The sequence below is a fragment of the Fundulus heteroclitus genome, chromosome 8 (assembly GCF_011125445.2).
Source record: "Fundulus heteroclitus isolate FHET01 chromosome 8, MU-UCD_Fhet_4.1, whole genome shotgun sequence".
Classification (NCBI taxonomy): domain Eukaryota; kingdom Metazoa; phylum Chordata; class Actinopteri; order Cyprinodontiformes; family Fundulidae; genus Fundulus; species Fundulus heteroclitus.
The window spans coordinates 2,532,874-2,548,803 of record NC_046368.1 but is presented as its reverse complement, the minus strand read 5'-3'; the positions used below and the strand labels follow the sequence as shown (position 1 = coordinate 2,548,803).

The following is a 15,930-nucleotide window of genomic DNA, read 5'->3' as shown; positions in this document are numbered from 1 at the left end:
TAAAAGTAGAATGGGAGGCAGATCCTTTAGCTATCAGGCTCCTCTCCTGTGGAACCAACTCCCAGTTTTGGTCCGTGAGGCAGACACCCTGTCTACTTTTAAGACTAATCTTAAAACTTTCCTTTGTGGCAAAGCTTCTAGTCAGAGTGGCTCATGTTACTCTGAGCTACCTCTATAGTTATGCTGCTATAGGCTTAGGCTGCTGGAGGACATCGGGGTCTATTTATCTCTTTCTGCTGAGTTCTCCTACTGCTCTCCAATCTGCATTGTTTGTTGTTATTTCAGCTTTTAACTTTTTGTTCTTTCTAATTTTTCTCTTCGTAGAAGGTACATCTGGTCTGGCGTTCTGTTAGCTGTGACATCATCAGGGGAGGCATATCATCCACTATTACCATCTAACATAGAAAGCACTCCTGGGTCAATGTGAGCTTCTGTGCTTTCTGTGTCTCTGCTCTGTCTTCTCTAACATAGAAAGTACTCCTGGGTCAATGTGAGTTTCTGTGCTTTCTGTGTCTCTGCTCTGTCTTCTCTAACATAGAAAGTACTCCTGGGTCAATGTGAGCTTCTGAGCTTTCTGTGTCTCTGCTCTGTCTTCTCTCCCATAGAAAGTACTCCTGGGTCAATGTGAGCTTCTGTGCTTTCTGTGTCTCTGCTCTGTCTTCTCTAAGCCCCAGTGGGTGGAGGCAGATGAGCGTTCACACTGAGCCTGGTTCTGGTTCTGCTGGAGGTTCTCCTCCCTGTTAAAGGGGAGTTTTCCTCTCCACTGTCGCTTCATGCATGCTCAGTATGAGGGATTGCTGCAAAGCCATCAACAATGCAGACGACTGTCCACTGTGGCTCTACGCTCTTTCAGGAGGAGTGAATGCTGCTTGGAGAGACTTGATGCAACCTGCTGGGTTTCCTTAGAGAGGAAACTTTCTGACCAACCTGGAGGATCTGATGGAATCTGACTTTGGAAAGAGCCTTGAGATTATGTGTTTCATGAATTGGAGCTATATAAATAAAATTGAATTGCATTAATATTATTCAATATAATAGAATTCCTTGCTACTCATTAATTTAAGAAAAATGCAGTTTATAACAGTTAAAGAAAATTAGATAGATGAGTGCATTAAAAACAATTTTTTTTATTGGCCCTACTAGTTGCTACATAAATCAAGCAAAGTTTTTCTTCTTAAATACTCTTTTTTGTTCAATCTGTAAAAAATATTTTAGCTATTTTCATATTTAATGTGTGTAAGTCGTAGTAGCTGTCTAACATTGTGTTTTTGTCACTGTCACTTCAGAATGTCCAGTCTGTGGGAGGACACATGTGTTTATATTCATTCTATTTTATTTTATTGTGTTGCCTCTTGGAGCAGAAGGTATTTGAACAGGGTGTGGGTTTGGCACCGTGCCTGTTATGTGTTCAGACTTGATTTTAACAGTAACTGGGTACATGGATGAGTAGAAAGGATGTTTTGGTTCCTCTTTCAGGCTGTTGATAAGCGAAGACATGTATTTCTAGCTGAGCAATGTTTCTAAATCCAGTCTGATGCCCATGATATGTTTCTTTAACCTCAATTAAATGTTCTTGAGAGTTAGAAATAATGAAGCTGATAGAATGGAGTTTATCTTTTTCTTACACTGACAAGCCATAACTGGTAGCTCCTCAGTCAGAAACGCAGCATCAGACACACCAGCGACTCTCGTTAAATATTTTCCAGACATCAGATCCTACCTGAAACCACTAAAAAGAAACGTAAATACAGTAAGATGGAAAATGTTCCTGTAAAAAGTGGGATATAGACTTTTGTCCCATTAGAACACAGTAACAATAAAAAATGACTCCCTGACAATTGGAATGAGCTGAAGCAACAGCATAAGGAAATAAGATCATATGTTCAATAGTTTAGGTCTTGTTTAATCAACATTTTAACAGTTTTCTTTAGAATAAAAGTCAAAACCCTCATTTCTGAAGCAGAAATTTGGCCCAAAAAACACGTTAAACCTTTTGTTTGTTTAAACACTGATGATATGATGGCAATGCAATTCAGCAAAGGATGAAGACTATATATATATATATATATATATATATATATATATATATATATATATATATATATATATAGATAGATAGATAGATAGATAGATAGATAGATAGATAGATAGATAGATATGCGACAGACAGCAACCTGTCCAGGGTGTACCTTGCTCACCCATTGAATGCTGGAGATAGGCACCAGCAACCCTCGCGACCCCAACAAGCGTGACAAAATGGATGCATTATATAATAAAGTTCTGTTGATTTGAGTAAGAACAATGTTCACAGTAGATGAATATTTTTAGATAAAACAGAAATAAATTTCCATCTCTCAGCTTTATTATTTTACAAACATTTTTGAGGTCAAAACAGCATTTCATGGCTTTAAAAAATGTTGCTCAACTGGAAATAAATGTCTTTGTTTTTCAACAGCCTGGAAAAGAAACCAAAACCAGAATCCTTTCAACTCAACCATGCACCCAGTTGCTATTCAGACTAAATCCAGTGTGACAGCGCTTGACTTTAATCAAAGCTCAACATCATTCTTTGGTTTCAACAAACATTTATTTAGGACAACATGCCTCACAGTGCCCAACAAAATGCCATCAGAACTAAGAAGGAAAAACACAACCTAAATTAGTTCACAGAAAATACTGAATTACATAAACAAGTACACAATAAAGCAAAAATAGTACCTTACAAGCCAGATTAACTCCAGAAGAATAAAGATGATTTTTACAGTTTCTTCTCAACAATTAAAAAACCCTGTTTCTTCTTCTGGAAACTTCTTTTAATCGGTCTCTTGCAGAAATGTTTCATGTGGCTCTCTGAGCAAATCAATAAGTCTGATCCATGAGCAACAACATGCAGAACAAAAAAAAGTTCCCCCTTGCATGTTAAATATATTTTTAATCTGATAAATGAACCTTAAGAAAACACATTTACTGAGAGATGTTAAATATTTATTTTTGAACATTTCATCTCAAATACTAAAATGTATTTATTACCATTTACCTGAATATTAAAAATAATGAAATAAACAGGACAGTCGCCTTCAACAGCAGCTATATCAAGTACGACCACATAACAGACATGGGGCCAAATCCACACCCTACCCAAACACCTTTGGCTCCGAGGGACAATTAAAAAATAGCTCTTTGTTGTACTTTGACTATTTAAAATATCTGAGCTAGTTGTCAAGAGTTTGCCTGTATGGTCTGAGCATTAATGCTTCTCCATACAAAGTTGGAACTTGGGTGTGGTACAAAAAATAAATTAACAATGGTCTCTTTGTTCCCATAGAGACTATTTTTGTGGCAAGCAAAACCCACATTAGCCACTCTGATGTGGCACGATATGTAATATTTTTCTTATGATAGCGTGCATGGGAACCTCTGGGTCTTGACATCTAAAAATATTTTACACACTGAACAGAACAGAGAAATGCAAAAGAAAATAATTAATTTTTAAGCAAATTGTCAGGTTCAAACACCTAAAACATTCATTAACAACACAAGGAGAGACAACAATGAGATTGGTTTTCAAATAATCTTGCAAGGAGATCGAACGGAGATGCTTAATACAGATGTCCAAATCCGATCTGAAGCAAATCCGTCGCCCCCTCTCTATTTATTAGGAAAGGGAATCCCTGGTTCCATTTTGAATCTAAGGGGTAGGGATAAGCAAAATAACTGTGACCTTCCAGATAAAACCAAGCAGTTCACACAGTGCAGCACTCCAGATGGCTGAATAGAGTTCATAAAAACACTGATCATAGTCACAACATATTTCTCTGCTTTCTGCAGGCCTTCTGCAAATATAATAGAGAAATCTAAAACCTTAAAACTTCTTAGTAGTAAAGAGTAAATATATATGATAAATGAAATGAAAATAGTAAATAACCTAAAATATGTAGACATAGTAATAATAATTCTATCACAAATACTAAGGTCAATATAATCTGTATGATCAAATTCCTGTCCAAATACTCGGATCATTTAAAGGCTTCTTCAAATGTGTCCAACAAATGTGTCCTTATCCCAATTTGAAAAGTGAGTTGGACATACCTTTAATGGCTAATCCTGTCCCAGAATTTGTTGCAGGTTGAAGCAAATTGTTCAAATGTAAACAGTGATGGCAGAGAATGGAATGCTGTGAATAAATTTGGATTCACTTTTTGTGACACAATTTTTAAATGTTTAATTTTTAAAATGTTTTCAGGCATGAAAATTGGTGTTTAAACCTGAAATATCTGTTTAGTGTATTTTCATATTAGTTAATTGCAAAATTGCTCAGACGTGTTGGCTTTCAGCTGACGAGGTTCGCTGTGCGGAGAGAGAGCGCCTGTCTTCCGGCCCGTTGTTTTCACACACCCACCGGCTATCTGCAAAGAGTTAAAATCAGAAATAATTCAGTTAGGTGATATCTAATGTCAAAACTCGGTTAATGTATCATTATTCTACCCAAATAAAGTGATTTAAACTTTGTTCAGACAGTTATAGTGTTAGTGTTTGAGTTCTTAAATGTTTTACCAATTAAATTGTATTTATTAATTTTATTTAGAAACACTGGCATCGAGCATGCCTAAACGATTGTTTGAAGTCATCAACAAGAATGGTGGAGCTACTCATTACTGAGTCCTTTTTTTGACATTTTGATTTCTGTTTTGGGGGGTTTTCGGGTTTTTTTGAGCTATGGTCTTAAACTTTTGATCAGCTGAAAAAAATCATGTTTGAGTGTAAATGCAGTTTTCAGACAATTCCCTGCTCAAATGTTCTTGTCTCTTGCACTGATTTGTCCTTTTAACATTGTGAAGCTCTACTTAGAACCTTCTTAAGATTCAGTGTTGCAAAATGCTAATTCTTGCAAATTTTTGACTGGTCTTAAGATTTTGATCAGGAGTGTAAATGCAATGAACATAGTAAACAAAATAGAACATACAGAGAATAATAAAAAATATTCTAGCACCATCCATAAAGCTCCTCTCTGGTTTCCTGCTCCCTGGCAGTTTTAGTTAGATGTAAAATGGTTAAATATTTAAATTAAATAACATATTTTATTCAAAAGGCCTGCAGGACAAGATGGTTGTTTAAATGATCCTGTTGTTATTGCAATTCACTTCAATTTTATTTACATAGCTCCAATTCACATAAGTCATCTAACGGCTCTTCCAGTGTCAGTTTAATCAAATCCTACGGACGGGTTGGTTCAAAGTTTCCTCTCTGAGGAAGCCCAGCAGGCTGCATCCAGTCATTGACTTGCAGCATTCACTCCTCGTGGGTGAGTGAGGAGCCACAGTGGACAGTTGCTGGCATTGTATCGCTGGCTTTGCAACAACAGCAATCTTTGTTAGCTCAGCCAAACACTAAATAGACTGTGCTCTAGCTTTTAGTGCCTGTGAATTTTATTGGGTCTGCAAAAATATGTCAGAATGTCATACATTTTCTTGCAACAAAAACAATGTTTCTGTTTTATTTAACCTATAAAAACCAGACATTTAAATCACCTTTCTATTAAGATATAAATAACTTCTAGAGTTAGGATCATGTCACAGTTATGATCTCTGTAGTCAGTTATTAGAAAAAGAATTTTATTGAATTCAAAAGACAGTGGAGTATAAGTTATTTTGTTTTTTATTAAGACATACAGATTACATCAGACAGAGGATGCTTTAATGAAAAGAAAAAATATGTATAAAAATGTTGATTTCAATATAACATGAATCAAATGTTTCTACTTGAATCAATATAGACTTTTTTTAAATCAATACAGTACTTATTAAGGTCTGCAACAAAAAGTGTTAAAAAGTGTTATTCCTGATTTTGAATCATAGCTTTAATGCTGATAGGGATACTCTCTACTGCTCTGTGTGCTGCTGTTGGATTCATGGTGATCACCTGATCAGACCCTTATTGACCAGGATGCTGTGTTGTTGTTTGGTAACATTCAACAGACATGTTAACCAGATGGCCGTCAAACACGTTGTGTTGCACATTCCATAATAAAGTTGTTAATTTAGGTTGAAGTTAGGCCTCTGTCATATCCAATTAAGGTCCATCTACACCAAACTCATTCATCCATGAAGAGGGTATCTCCAAACTGTTCATACAAAGTTATAAATTGTTCAAATGTTCAGATAATCAATAAAAATTTATTTTAGTGGAACTAAGGGGTCCAGTCCAACTTCTTAACAAAAGTGCCATCCACCCTCCACCAAACTTTGCACATGACACAATATGATCCTCCAAGGACTGTTATCCTGGCAATGTTCAAACACAGACTTGGCCACTAGAGTGTTAAACCCAGGGTCGTGAAAAGGTTGTTTTTGTTAAACCCAGGTATGAATCATCCCTTCAGAAAACGTGTCTCCGCTGATCTAGAGTCCAGTGGCAGCATCCAGCACTGCATCCAACACTTTGCCTTGTCCTAGGTGATGTAAATCATGGATACAGCTGCTCAGCCATAGAACCCCAATACATGAAGTTCCTATGTGCCTTTCTTCAACTAATTTGAAGGAAACATGCAGTCAGGAGGTCTGTGATGACTCTGTAGGAAATTGGTGACGTCTGTAGACCTTGGGCCTCAGAATCAGCTTAATGCATTCTATGATCCTTTGTGATGTATCGGTGTGTGTGCGTGTGTGTGTGTGTATATACTGGTTTATGTTGGCTACTGAGGACCTTATTAGGTACATTTACCAACCGTTAGAGGACACTGGACCTTATAAGGACCAAAGTCTGGTCGACATCCCGCAGATCTGCTTTTTGGGATCAGAGGTCAGAAATGAATTATATCAAGGTTAAGGTTATGTTTAGAACTATTCTGGTAGTGGTTAGAGTTGATTTAGTTTCAGCATGACATCCAAATGAATCAGTACTAGGGTTAACCATATATTTAGTTATATGAATGAATAAAAGTCAATAAAACTACAAGCTTGTGTGTGGAGAAACACAAAGGTAACAAATAAAGGTGAGGACTATAAAGAAGTATTATCTGGAAATACATGCAGCTTGCATTTTATAGATAGTTTGGTGACAACTACAGACCTTTGCTTACTGCTAGGAAAATGACTTACTGATGGGTTTTCTGGTAGTTGTATATATCTGACTGTTTTCATGTTGTGACTAACTTTATCTGAGCAATAGTTCAACTACAAATTATAAGACACAATTCAAATCAGAAGGTGCTCAGTTCACTGTTCAGAACTTCTTTCACTTTCTTTCCAGCTGCTTCTATTTTATTCCACACATGTTGCAGTTTGGATCTAGCTCCTTCATCTTCCTTTTTCTTCATTTCCTCCAGTTTCTGGACCTTCTTTGTGTCTCCATTGTCCTTCATCTTTTCAATCAAGAAGTCCAAGTGGACAAATGTGGACAAAGAATTAACCTTGAGAGCAATCTTCTCCAGATGGACAACATGTTGGAAGGCCTCTTCCAGCAAATCCGATTTCTCTGCTCTGAGAGCTTTAATTTCACACTCAAGATTTTGTAAAATGCCCAAACGTTTTTGTGTTTTAGATCTTCTTTTTATGATTTCCATATTCTTCTGAACTTTCCTTGTTTTGGTCACATATCTCCACTTTCCTTTAATATGAGCAGACACGGGACATTTTGATGAACAAACGGTGCAGCGGCCATCTTTCATCACCTTACAGTCTTTTATGTTTCTAGAACTTGTGCATCCAGAAGAGTGACAGTTTTCCTCACAGACAGTGCAGCAAACCGCTCCTTTAAATAAAATCATCAACCAGATCCCTCCATCAATAGGTTCTTTGTCTTTGTATGCTTCATAAACTTCAACAGCAAATGTCTTATTCCTCTCAGGTTTTTGTTCGTAGTTCTTCAGGGCTTCTTTGATCTGTTTAATTTCTGTCTGTTTCAGCTCAGACAGTCGGATCCTCTCCTGCAGGTTTTGGATGCAGGCTGACAGTCGGATCCGTTCGTTGAGAACATCCAAAGTGGTTTGCAGTTTTTGAGGTGCAGTTGTTCCCAGGAAATCAGTAAAGCCACTCAGACCTTTCGCTGCTATTCTATCAGCATTTTCAAGATATTCTGCTTCCTCTGTTCGCTCCTCATGTTGGCAGTTATTAAACAGGAAGCAAACAGGCTTTTTCTTCTCATCTTTGGCACATTTAATATTTGCAGCGTCAAGGGCCTGAAGCAAGTCCTTTGGTCTCCTTCCATTGGAGTGAGTGACCAGAGCTACAATGTTTTTCTCTATGTCTTTTCCAAACAGAGACATCACTGAATCGAAGATGTATCTCAGACGGTCACTGAGACGGTTCACACTTGACTTCAGCACCAGACCCACTGAATCAATTTCATGAATGCCATTATCTGATTGAAACAACTCAAACAATCTTTCACTGACGATGACGTCATGTTCAATCCCTCTGGTGTCTCCATATCCAGGAGTGTCGATGATGGTCAGAGAGAACGGCAGAGTTTTACCCTCAAAACCAAAGATCTGATACACGATCACATCTGAAGTCTGGCTTTCTGTCTGACTTCTCTTCTCATCTTCTACGATCTGAAACCAGACTTTATCCTCAAACTTCACGCCCATGGCGTGGTTGACCAGAGCGTTGATCAGCGTAGATTTTCCTGCTCCTGTTTCACCAACAAGTAAGATGCTTTTATTTGGCTTGTTCAGTTTTTGCTGACCGAACGTCACTCTGGTCAGAGTCCCAATGGTTTTTCTTCTGGTTTTGAGTTGGTAGACAGCAGGAGGTCCTGAGCTGATGAAAAAACTGTTGGAGATTATATGTTGTAAAGAGTTGATGTCAAACCTGTACAAAGAGTAGAGAAATGTAATTTAGATATTGGAGGGTAAATATTTTGGTGTTTCCTAAGACATGTCTCATCTCTGTTGCTGCGTACATGGCTTTGATATGGTGATAAATTATGGTTTATTTCATTTAAATTCCACATGGTTCATTTTTAAGTTTCACCTGTTGTTCAGTTAGATTAATGCATCAAAATTCTGTTAATAGAAACGAGAAGAGGGCTTTATAGGTGTAATTTTCCAAGTGTATAGGGAGCTACAGTAAAAACAATAATTTGCTTTTTTTCTTTTAAAATGAGCAGTAATCAGAACCAAGTTGTCTTTTATAACTATCATGACCTTGTTATCCATGCATTGTGCTGATCATTAGGGGGCTGTTAACTTAAACCAGTTCTTGTTATATGAAATATTAACAAATATCGATTGGACCTACTTGCACTCGATGACAGATTTGGCCCCTCCGTCCATTTGGCCATCTATCATTTCCAGGTTATCAACCTTCCCTGTGTCTCCTTTTTCCTTCATCTTCTTAATGAGGAAGTCCAGATTGATGTATGTAGAAACTGAATTCACTTGGAGGAGAGTGTCATCCAGTTTAAGAGCATTATGGTAAGCCTTTTCAATCAACCGTTCCTTCTCCATGTTCAGGATTTCCAATTTCTTCACTAGAGTTTCTTTAAATTTGACTTGCTTCTGTGTATCTGAATTCCTCTTCAAATACCTCATTTTAAATTCCTCTTTGGTTCTTTGCACTTTCCTTGTCTTGGTCACATACCTCCAGTTGCCTTTAACATGTTCTGACGCAGGACAGCTCCTGGTACAAACAGTGCAGGAGTTCATTTTCATCACCTCACACTGTTCAGGGTTTAGAGCCATCGTGCATCCTGGATAGTGACAGTTCTGCTCACAGACTGTGCAGCAGACTGCTGATTTAAAGAAGGACTTGTCACCATCAAGAGGTTCTTTATCATTGTAGACTTCATCCACCTCCACTGTGAAATTCTTGTTCCTCTTCATCTCTTCTTTGTGTTTCTTCAGGGCTTCTTGAATCTGTTTGATTTCTTTCTGTTGCAGTTCAGTTACTTTGATTTTTTCTTGCAGGCTCTGGATGGAGGCAGTTAGTCTGATGAATGAGTCAAACCCAACCTTTACCTGCAGCTGCTGGGCTGAGATCTTTTGAAGAAAAGCTGTGAATTGACTCATTCCCTTCTCTGTCACTCTCCATGCTTCTTCTAGATCTGAGCTAGTTTCCTCTGTTCGGGCCTCGTTCTGACGGTTATTGAATATGAAGTGAAGAGGAACCGTTCCAGATGTCCGAAAAGCCGGAAGAGAAATTTTTGGTGTTCTTCCATCTGAGTGAGTAATAAGTGCTACAATATTCTTGTACAAGTCATTTCCAAACAGACGCATCACTGAATCAAAGACATACGACAGCTGGTCACTCATTTGTTTTTCTGTTGCTTTCATCACCACACCGACAGCATGAACTTCACGGATACCATCCTCTAACCGAAGCAAGTCAAACAATCTTTGATTGATGATGACATCATGTTTCAGTCCGTCTGTGTCTATATAACCAGGTGTATCAATGACCGTCAGAGAGTAGGGCAGAGCTTTATTCATGGAGTCAAAGATCTCGTACTTGATGACGTCTGATGTTGGACTTTGTTGCCCCTCCTCCACAATCTGATACCAGATCTTATCCTGCCACTTTACTCCCATGGTGTAGTTGAAGAGAGCGTTGACCAGAGTGGACTTCCCTGCTCCTGTTTCACCAACAAGTAAGATGGTTTTATTTGGTTTGCTTAGTTGTTTTGTACCAACAGAGACTCTGGTCAGAGTCCCAATGTTCCCTTTTTTAGTTTTCTTTTGGTAGATGGCAGGACATCCTGCACGGGTCAGTACGCTGTGAAGATAAAGCATTTTAAAGAGGGTTCAGACATGGCTTAGTGACATGTATTAATTACTGAAAATTATCAGTAGGTGTTACTGATAAAAAAAAACTTCAATAAAAGACCATAATACCAGATGAAAAGTTTTAATTTCATCAATTAGAAAATTCTTGTGAGTAATATATTATGAGTAATCTAACCCGAATAACAGCAACAGGGGTGGTTTATTTTTGTATTACCAATGGATAAAAAAGGCGATGGTAATATATTTAGAAAAGTTTTAATGTGATGTTAAAAATGTAGATGTTTTATTGCTGTCTCATTGAACATAATTGCTCTGGTTAGTTGTACTCACGCTGAGTCCATTGTGCAATCTGCAATGGAAACCAGTGAAGGTCTCAGATGATTAGAAACCTGTAAAATGATTGAGGAAAACATGAATAATAGCACCTTTTCAGGTTCACTTAACATGTAACCAAAGTTTTATTATTCTCATGGGGGAGAGAATATCAACAATTATTCAACAAAAATATTTGTTTTTAAAGTCAAATAGTTGTTTGTCTGTCACTTAGTGGAATATGGGTATGGTTCTTATAATCTTCAGAAATTATAGTCCCTCCTGAGCAGTTAACAACCCCTTAAACACTGGAGCGTTGCAGGGTTGTGTCCTCAGCCCAGCTCTCCTCACCCAAGACTGCTCTGCTATTGACCCCACAAACATGACAGTGATGTTTGCGTACGACACCACTGTGGTGGTGATGAGACCCTCTACAGGGAGGAGGTCCACAATCTGACCCAGTGGAGCTCCAGGAACAACCTGATCCTGAACACCAGTCAGACCAAGGAGTTGATAATAGACTACAGGAGGTCCAGGAGGACTGAACACCTCCTCTCTACAGGGGGAGGTGGTGGAGGCGTGGACAGCATCAGGTTCCTGGACATCCACACCTCCTGGACTGTGAACACCTCCCACCTGGTGAAGAAGGCCCAACAACAGCTCTTCTTCCTCAGGAACCTGAAAAGGTCTGGACTTCCTGACTGAGCTGCTCATTAACTTCTACAGAGCCACAATAGAAAGCATCTGGAGGTCTGAGAGCTGCACAGGAAGGAAGTAGCACGGTGGTGAGGTCAGCCCAGGGGATTGTGGGATGCCATCTACCAGGTCTAGACACGGTTGATGCAGCACAAGTCCAGAACATGGCCAGACGTATTCCCACAGTCTGACCCACTTCCATCAGGGAAACAATTCAGAAACATTAAACGAATATACTTAAAAACAGCTTCTTTCCTAAAGCTGTGACAGCTATCGCCCCTTGCTGGGAGTCAAACCAGCAGCCCAGGTCGATAGTCTGTTACGTGTTTACTAACATGCTGCTGGTTCCACAGGTTCTGGATCTGATACAGAATTATTTACACCGTCTCTGACATGCTGCTGTCTATCTGCAAACCTTAATTTCTCCAGGAATGTTTGTCTGGTAGATTCATGCAAATTGCACAGTTTTTCATTCACTCTGTGAGACAACTGCTGCTTTTCTTCTTCTTAACATGAATTCAACGTATTACCTGTTATAGTGAGTCCACATAGGGCTCTCATTTTACAATGCACAGTTCTCCCTGTGCATGCATGGGTTCTCTCCAGGTACTCCAGCTTCTCCTGCCGGGTTAGGCACCATCCTTACAGTCTAACACTGTTAGGAACATGTTACTTTAGGCTCTTACAAAGTTTCTGCACTCAAGAGTCGGTTGAAAACCCCTCATGAGGTTTCTGCAAACATGATGCCCAACTGGAAGTAACCTGTTGGCCCTGTGCTTTCAGGGCTCCAGGTTACATTTTGCTTGGTTTTCAAAGGCTGTTTGTTCTCTCGTGTGAATAATCTTTTTCCTCTTGGTTCTGGTTGATCTGTCTTTCATTATTTAAACCTACGTTTAATTACTTATCAGAACATTCAGAGCTGGATCAAATAATCATAACTGCGGCTGTAGCAGATGGACCATTTGATTCAGGGAATTCAGGGAGGCGATTTCGATTAATTACAGAATTATGGAAATATTTAAAATATACATTAATTGCACTGTGAATTGTGAAATGATCAAATGTCTGAACCGGTGTTTAATAAGTAAATAGCAGATGCCTGATAGTGAGGTAACGCAGCTCAGAACGGCCAGGAGCTCCGCTGAGTGCAGCGCCGTTAAACCATGAGGTCAGCGATGGGTAACATGAGGGGACAAGGATGTGCATTTTTAAAGCAACTTAATAGATGAATGAAGCCTCAAAACCTAAAATCTAAAGCCAGAAACAATGTGCTGACAGGAAGCTTGCCAACATGCTGTCAGGTTTTCAGGGTTAGAGTGAATTCTAAACCTTTAGACGATTATGCAGACTGGGTGGAGACGAATAATGAGACAATCCTGTAAACTTGTAAAGCAACATTCTGATTAAAAGGCAGCGGCATCAAAACATGAGGCAACACCCATGTTAGTTCAGGCTATTAGCTCGAGGCGTGCTGCTGCTGCACATCAGATGTTTTTCACACTCTGCAGATCATATCAAGCAGAACCCGACAACCTAGGAGGTCCACAGAAAGTGTGAAATATCTGCTTCATGCTGCTAATTAATGCTTTGCAGCTGTACAGCCATGGAGTGATGGGACTGGAGCCTGAGCATCAAAGTTATCAGTGGATGATGAGATCAGTGCAAACAGAAAAATGTAATCTTTGTGGCTTTCAGACTGTAAACGTTTGTGCAGTTGGACACAGATGTGTGAGCACAGAAGAAAAGTCTGAAAGGTTTTTAGTAAAGTTACTTTTGTCAGAAAATAACATTTAAGAAGATCCTGTTGAAAACAACAAAACAGCAGAAATAATCTCTTGATGAATGATTTGCCTGATGTTTGACTTTTAAATATGAATCTACCGTTAAACCTCTGCTTAGACCTGATAATTCTGGAAGTTGAATTTTTTTCTGAAGAGGATGTTTGTGGTGTTCTTACCTCTGAAGACGATCAGTCAGGAAGAGCAAAGCTGGATGGAGTCAGCAGCTTTTATTCTCCATCAGAGGAGGAGCCACAGGTCACATGACTTCACAGAAACATGGATGCGTTGCTTTAAAGGTCGCTGACAGATAAACTGAGAGGAATGGTTTATTCACTTTATTACAACAGAGCTCTTATAAAGAAAAAGTTTGCTTTTCAAAGGGAACATTGCAGAGAACACGTGTCGCTCATTTAAAACTGCTACAGTTTGTTCAACCAAAACTTAAACATTTTAACTATTTTCATTCAGCTTTGCTTTTTTATTTGCTTGTTTAATATCAGAACTTCTGGTAACGGAGGTTTGACGAAACTATATCTGAAGTCTCCTCTGAAGGAGGACCTGAAATGCAGAATCAGGTTAATTTAATTAAATCTGCTAAGCTTTTATGGCTCTGGGATGGATTTACTGTCTGTGCTGATGATGCAGTTTTATTCAGCTTTTAAACTTTATTTCATTCTCCTCTGTATGCCACTAAAATCTATATTTATTATAGCACAATCTGCTTTTATGAAATGTTTAAAGCATTGAAAATGTTGAAAAGAGAAACAGTATCTTGCACACACACACTAAGACTAATGGAGCAAAATTCCCACCAAATCTAAGAGTTATATATTCTTTAATCAAATGTTTCTCATATTTATAACCTGTCACTTATTTGTTTCTTACTGTTTGTTTATTGTCTATTGTTGATGGTTGTTGACCATTAATTGCTGCTCTGGTAACCGGGTCTTCATGTTTTTGACTCCAGACCTGAAGACGAGTTCCTGGGAACACAAAGCGTATAAATGGCAGATAAAGGTCCCGCCTAACTCGATGAACCGGCTCTTCTTTGGACATTTCTGAAAGAGGAGATTGTGTTGTTGAGTCAAAATAAAGAATCAGGAATCTTTATTGTCATAATGAAATTGTGGTGAGAAACCGGCTCAGAGATCACACACAGATACAACAGGAAAAAATGTTAAGAGCGCACCGACAACCCTGGAAAGCAAACAGCCTGCAGATAATCCTCAGGACCAGATAAGATTTAAACGATGGGGTCAAAGAGGCAGATGGCAGTCACTTTACGGAACGATCCAGATTACTGTGGAATTACATGAATGTATAAGACACTTCCTGAGATGTTAAATGAGGGCAAATATTCATTAGCGGTCATTCATTTGACTCCTGTTGATCCAGATGCTGAACGCCAAACGTTTCTGCATCATCGGATGTGACTTTTCTGCACGTTAAAAACGTTAAAAAAGTCCTGAAGATCTTTTCACTCAAAGACCGATAGAGAGAAGCTTTATTTAGTTAGATTTTTGTTTTCATGCTTCATGTCATGAGCTCATTTATCTCAGTTTCTGCAGTTTTTATATCAAATTGTTTCATTTGAATCGGCACTAATTTCATCTTATCCTGCATTTAGTTTCATGCATAATGTTTTATTATATTTCTTTAATATGATAATCTCACTGTGGTTGGACAGTGATGTCGTTCTACACCCATCCAGAGCAGGGGTGTCCAAACTTTTCTGCATGTGGGCCGAAATTGTCAAGTCAGAAAAGATATCAATGCTCGGGGAAAAAATTGCAAATAAAGCAATTTCTTTAAACTGCTCAACCAAATGTTATAATTTTTACTAAACAAATTAGTCCGATTTTCTGTAGGGAACAGAAATGTGTAAATCATTGCAGATCCAGAGGTTAAAGATGAGTTTTTCTCATTTGCTTTATTAAAAGGTGATCACCCACTTTACTTTAACTTCAGTTAAAAAATGTTTTTATTACTTTTATTACTTTTTTTAACACTTGCTGCATTTAGCCAATTTCAATAAATGAATTCAAAGCAGATTTTAATGCACCAAAGTCTGCATTTAAGTAAAAGTCATCGGATCGATGGGGTCCTATTTACTATGAACTTAAAGAGAATTTAAAAAATGTGCTTATTAAAATACAAATCCATTGTGTTGAACCCAACAATTACACGTGTAAGATTTTATCTTGCCTGTAATAATTTTGCCCTAACTAAAAATTAACAATAAATAAGTTTCCATCTGTACCAGCCACCTCGGGGAGCCCCACTGTGGACGCGCCTGGGCCAGAGACTGAACCCATGCATGTACTGCCCTCTAGTGGTCAGAGTTTGTAAAGACACTATTGGGGTTTTTTTTACAGAGAAAACTCATATTTTCACAACATTGTTATTAACGATTTATGT

The 15,930-nt window shown here is 38.4% G+C and overlaps 1 protein-coding gene across 2 annotated transcripts; it reads right to left on the bottom strand.

The window, feature by feature from the left end:
- Positions 1-7,124: 7,124 nt before the first annotated feature.
- LOC105925998 lies at positions 7,125-13,698 on the bottom strand. 2 transcript variants are annotated; one of them, XM_036139877.1, is made up of 4 exons: positions 13,689-13,698; positions 11,054-11,112; positions 9,240-10,712; positions 7,125-8,810 (listed from the first exon to the last, which is right to left on the bottom strand). In XM_036139877.1, exons 2-4 carry the CDS (start codon positions 11,062-11,064, stop codon positions 7,199-7,201), a joined length of 3,096 nt encoding a protein of 1,031 aa, XP_035995770.1. In that variant the 5' UTR covers positions 11,065-11,112; positions 13,689-13,698; the 3' UTR covers positions 7,125-7,198. The 2 variants fall into 2 exon arrangements, with proteins under 2 accessions (XP_035995770.1, XP_035995769.1); XM_036139876.1 differs by lacking the exon at positions 13,689-13,698 and having other exon boundaries at positions 11,054-11,373.
- Positions 13,699-15,930: the final 2,232 nt, after the last annotated feature.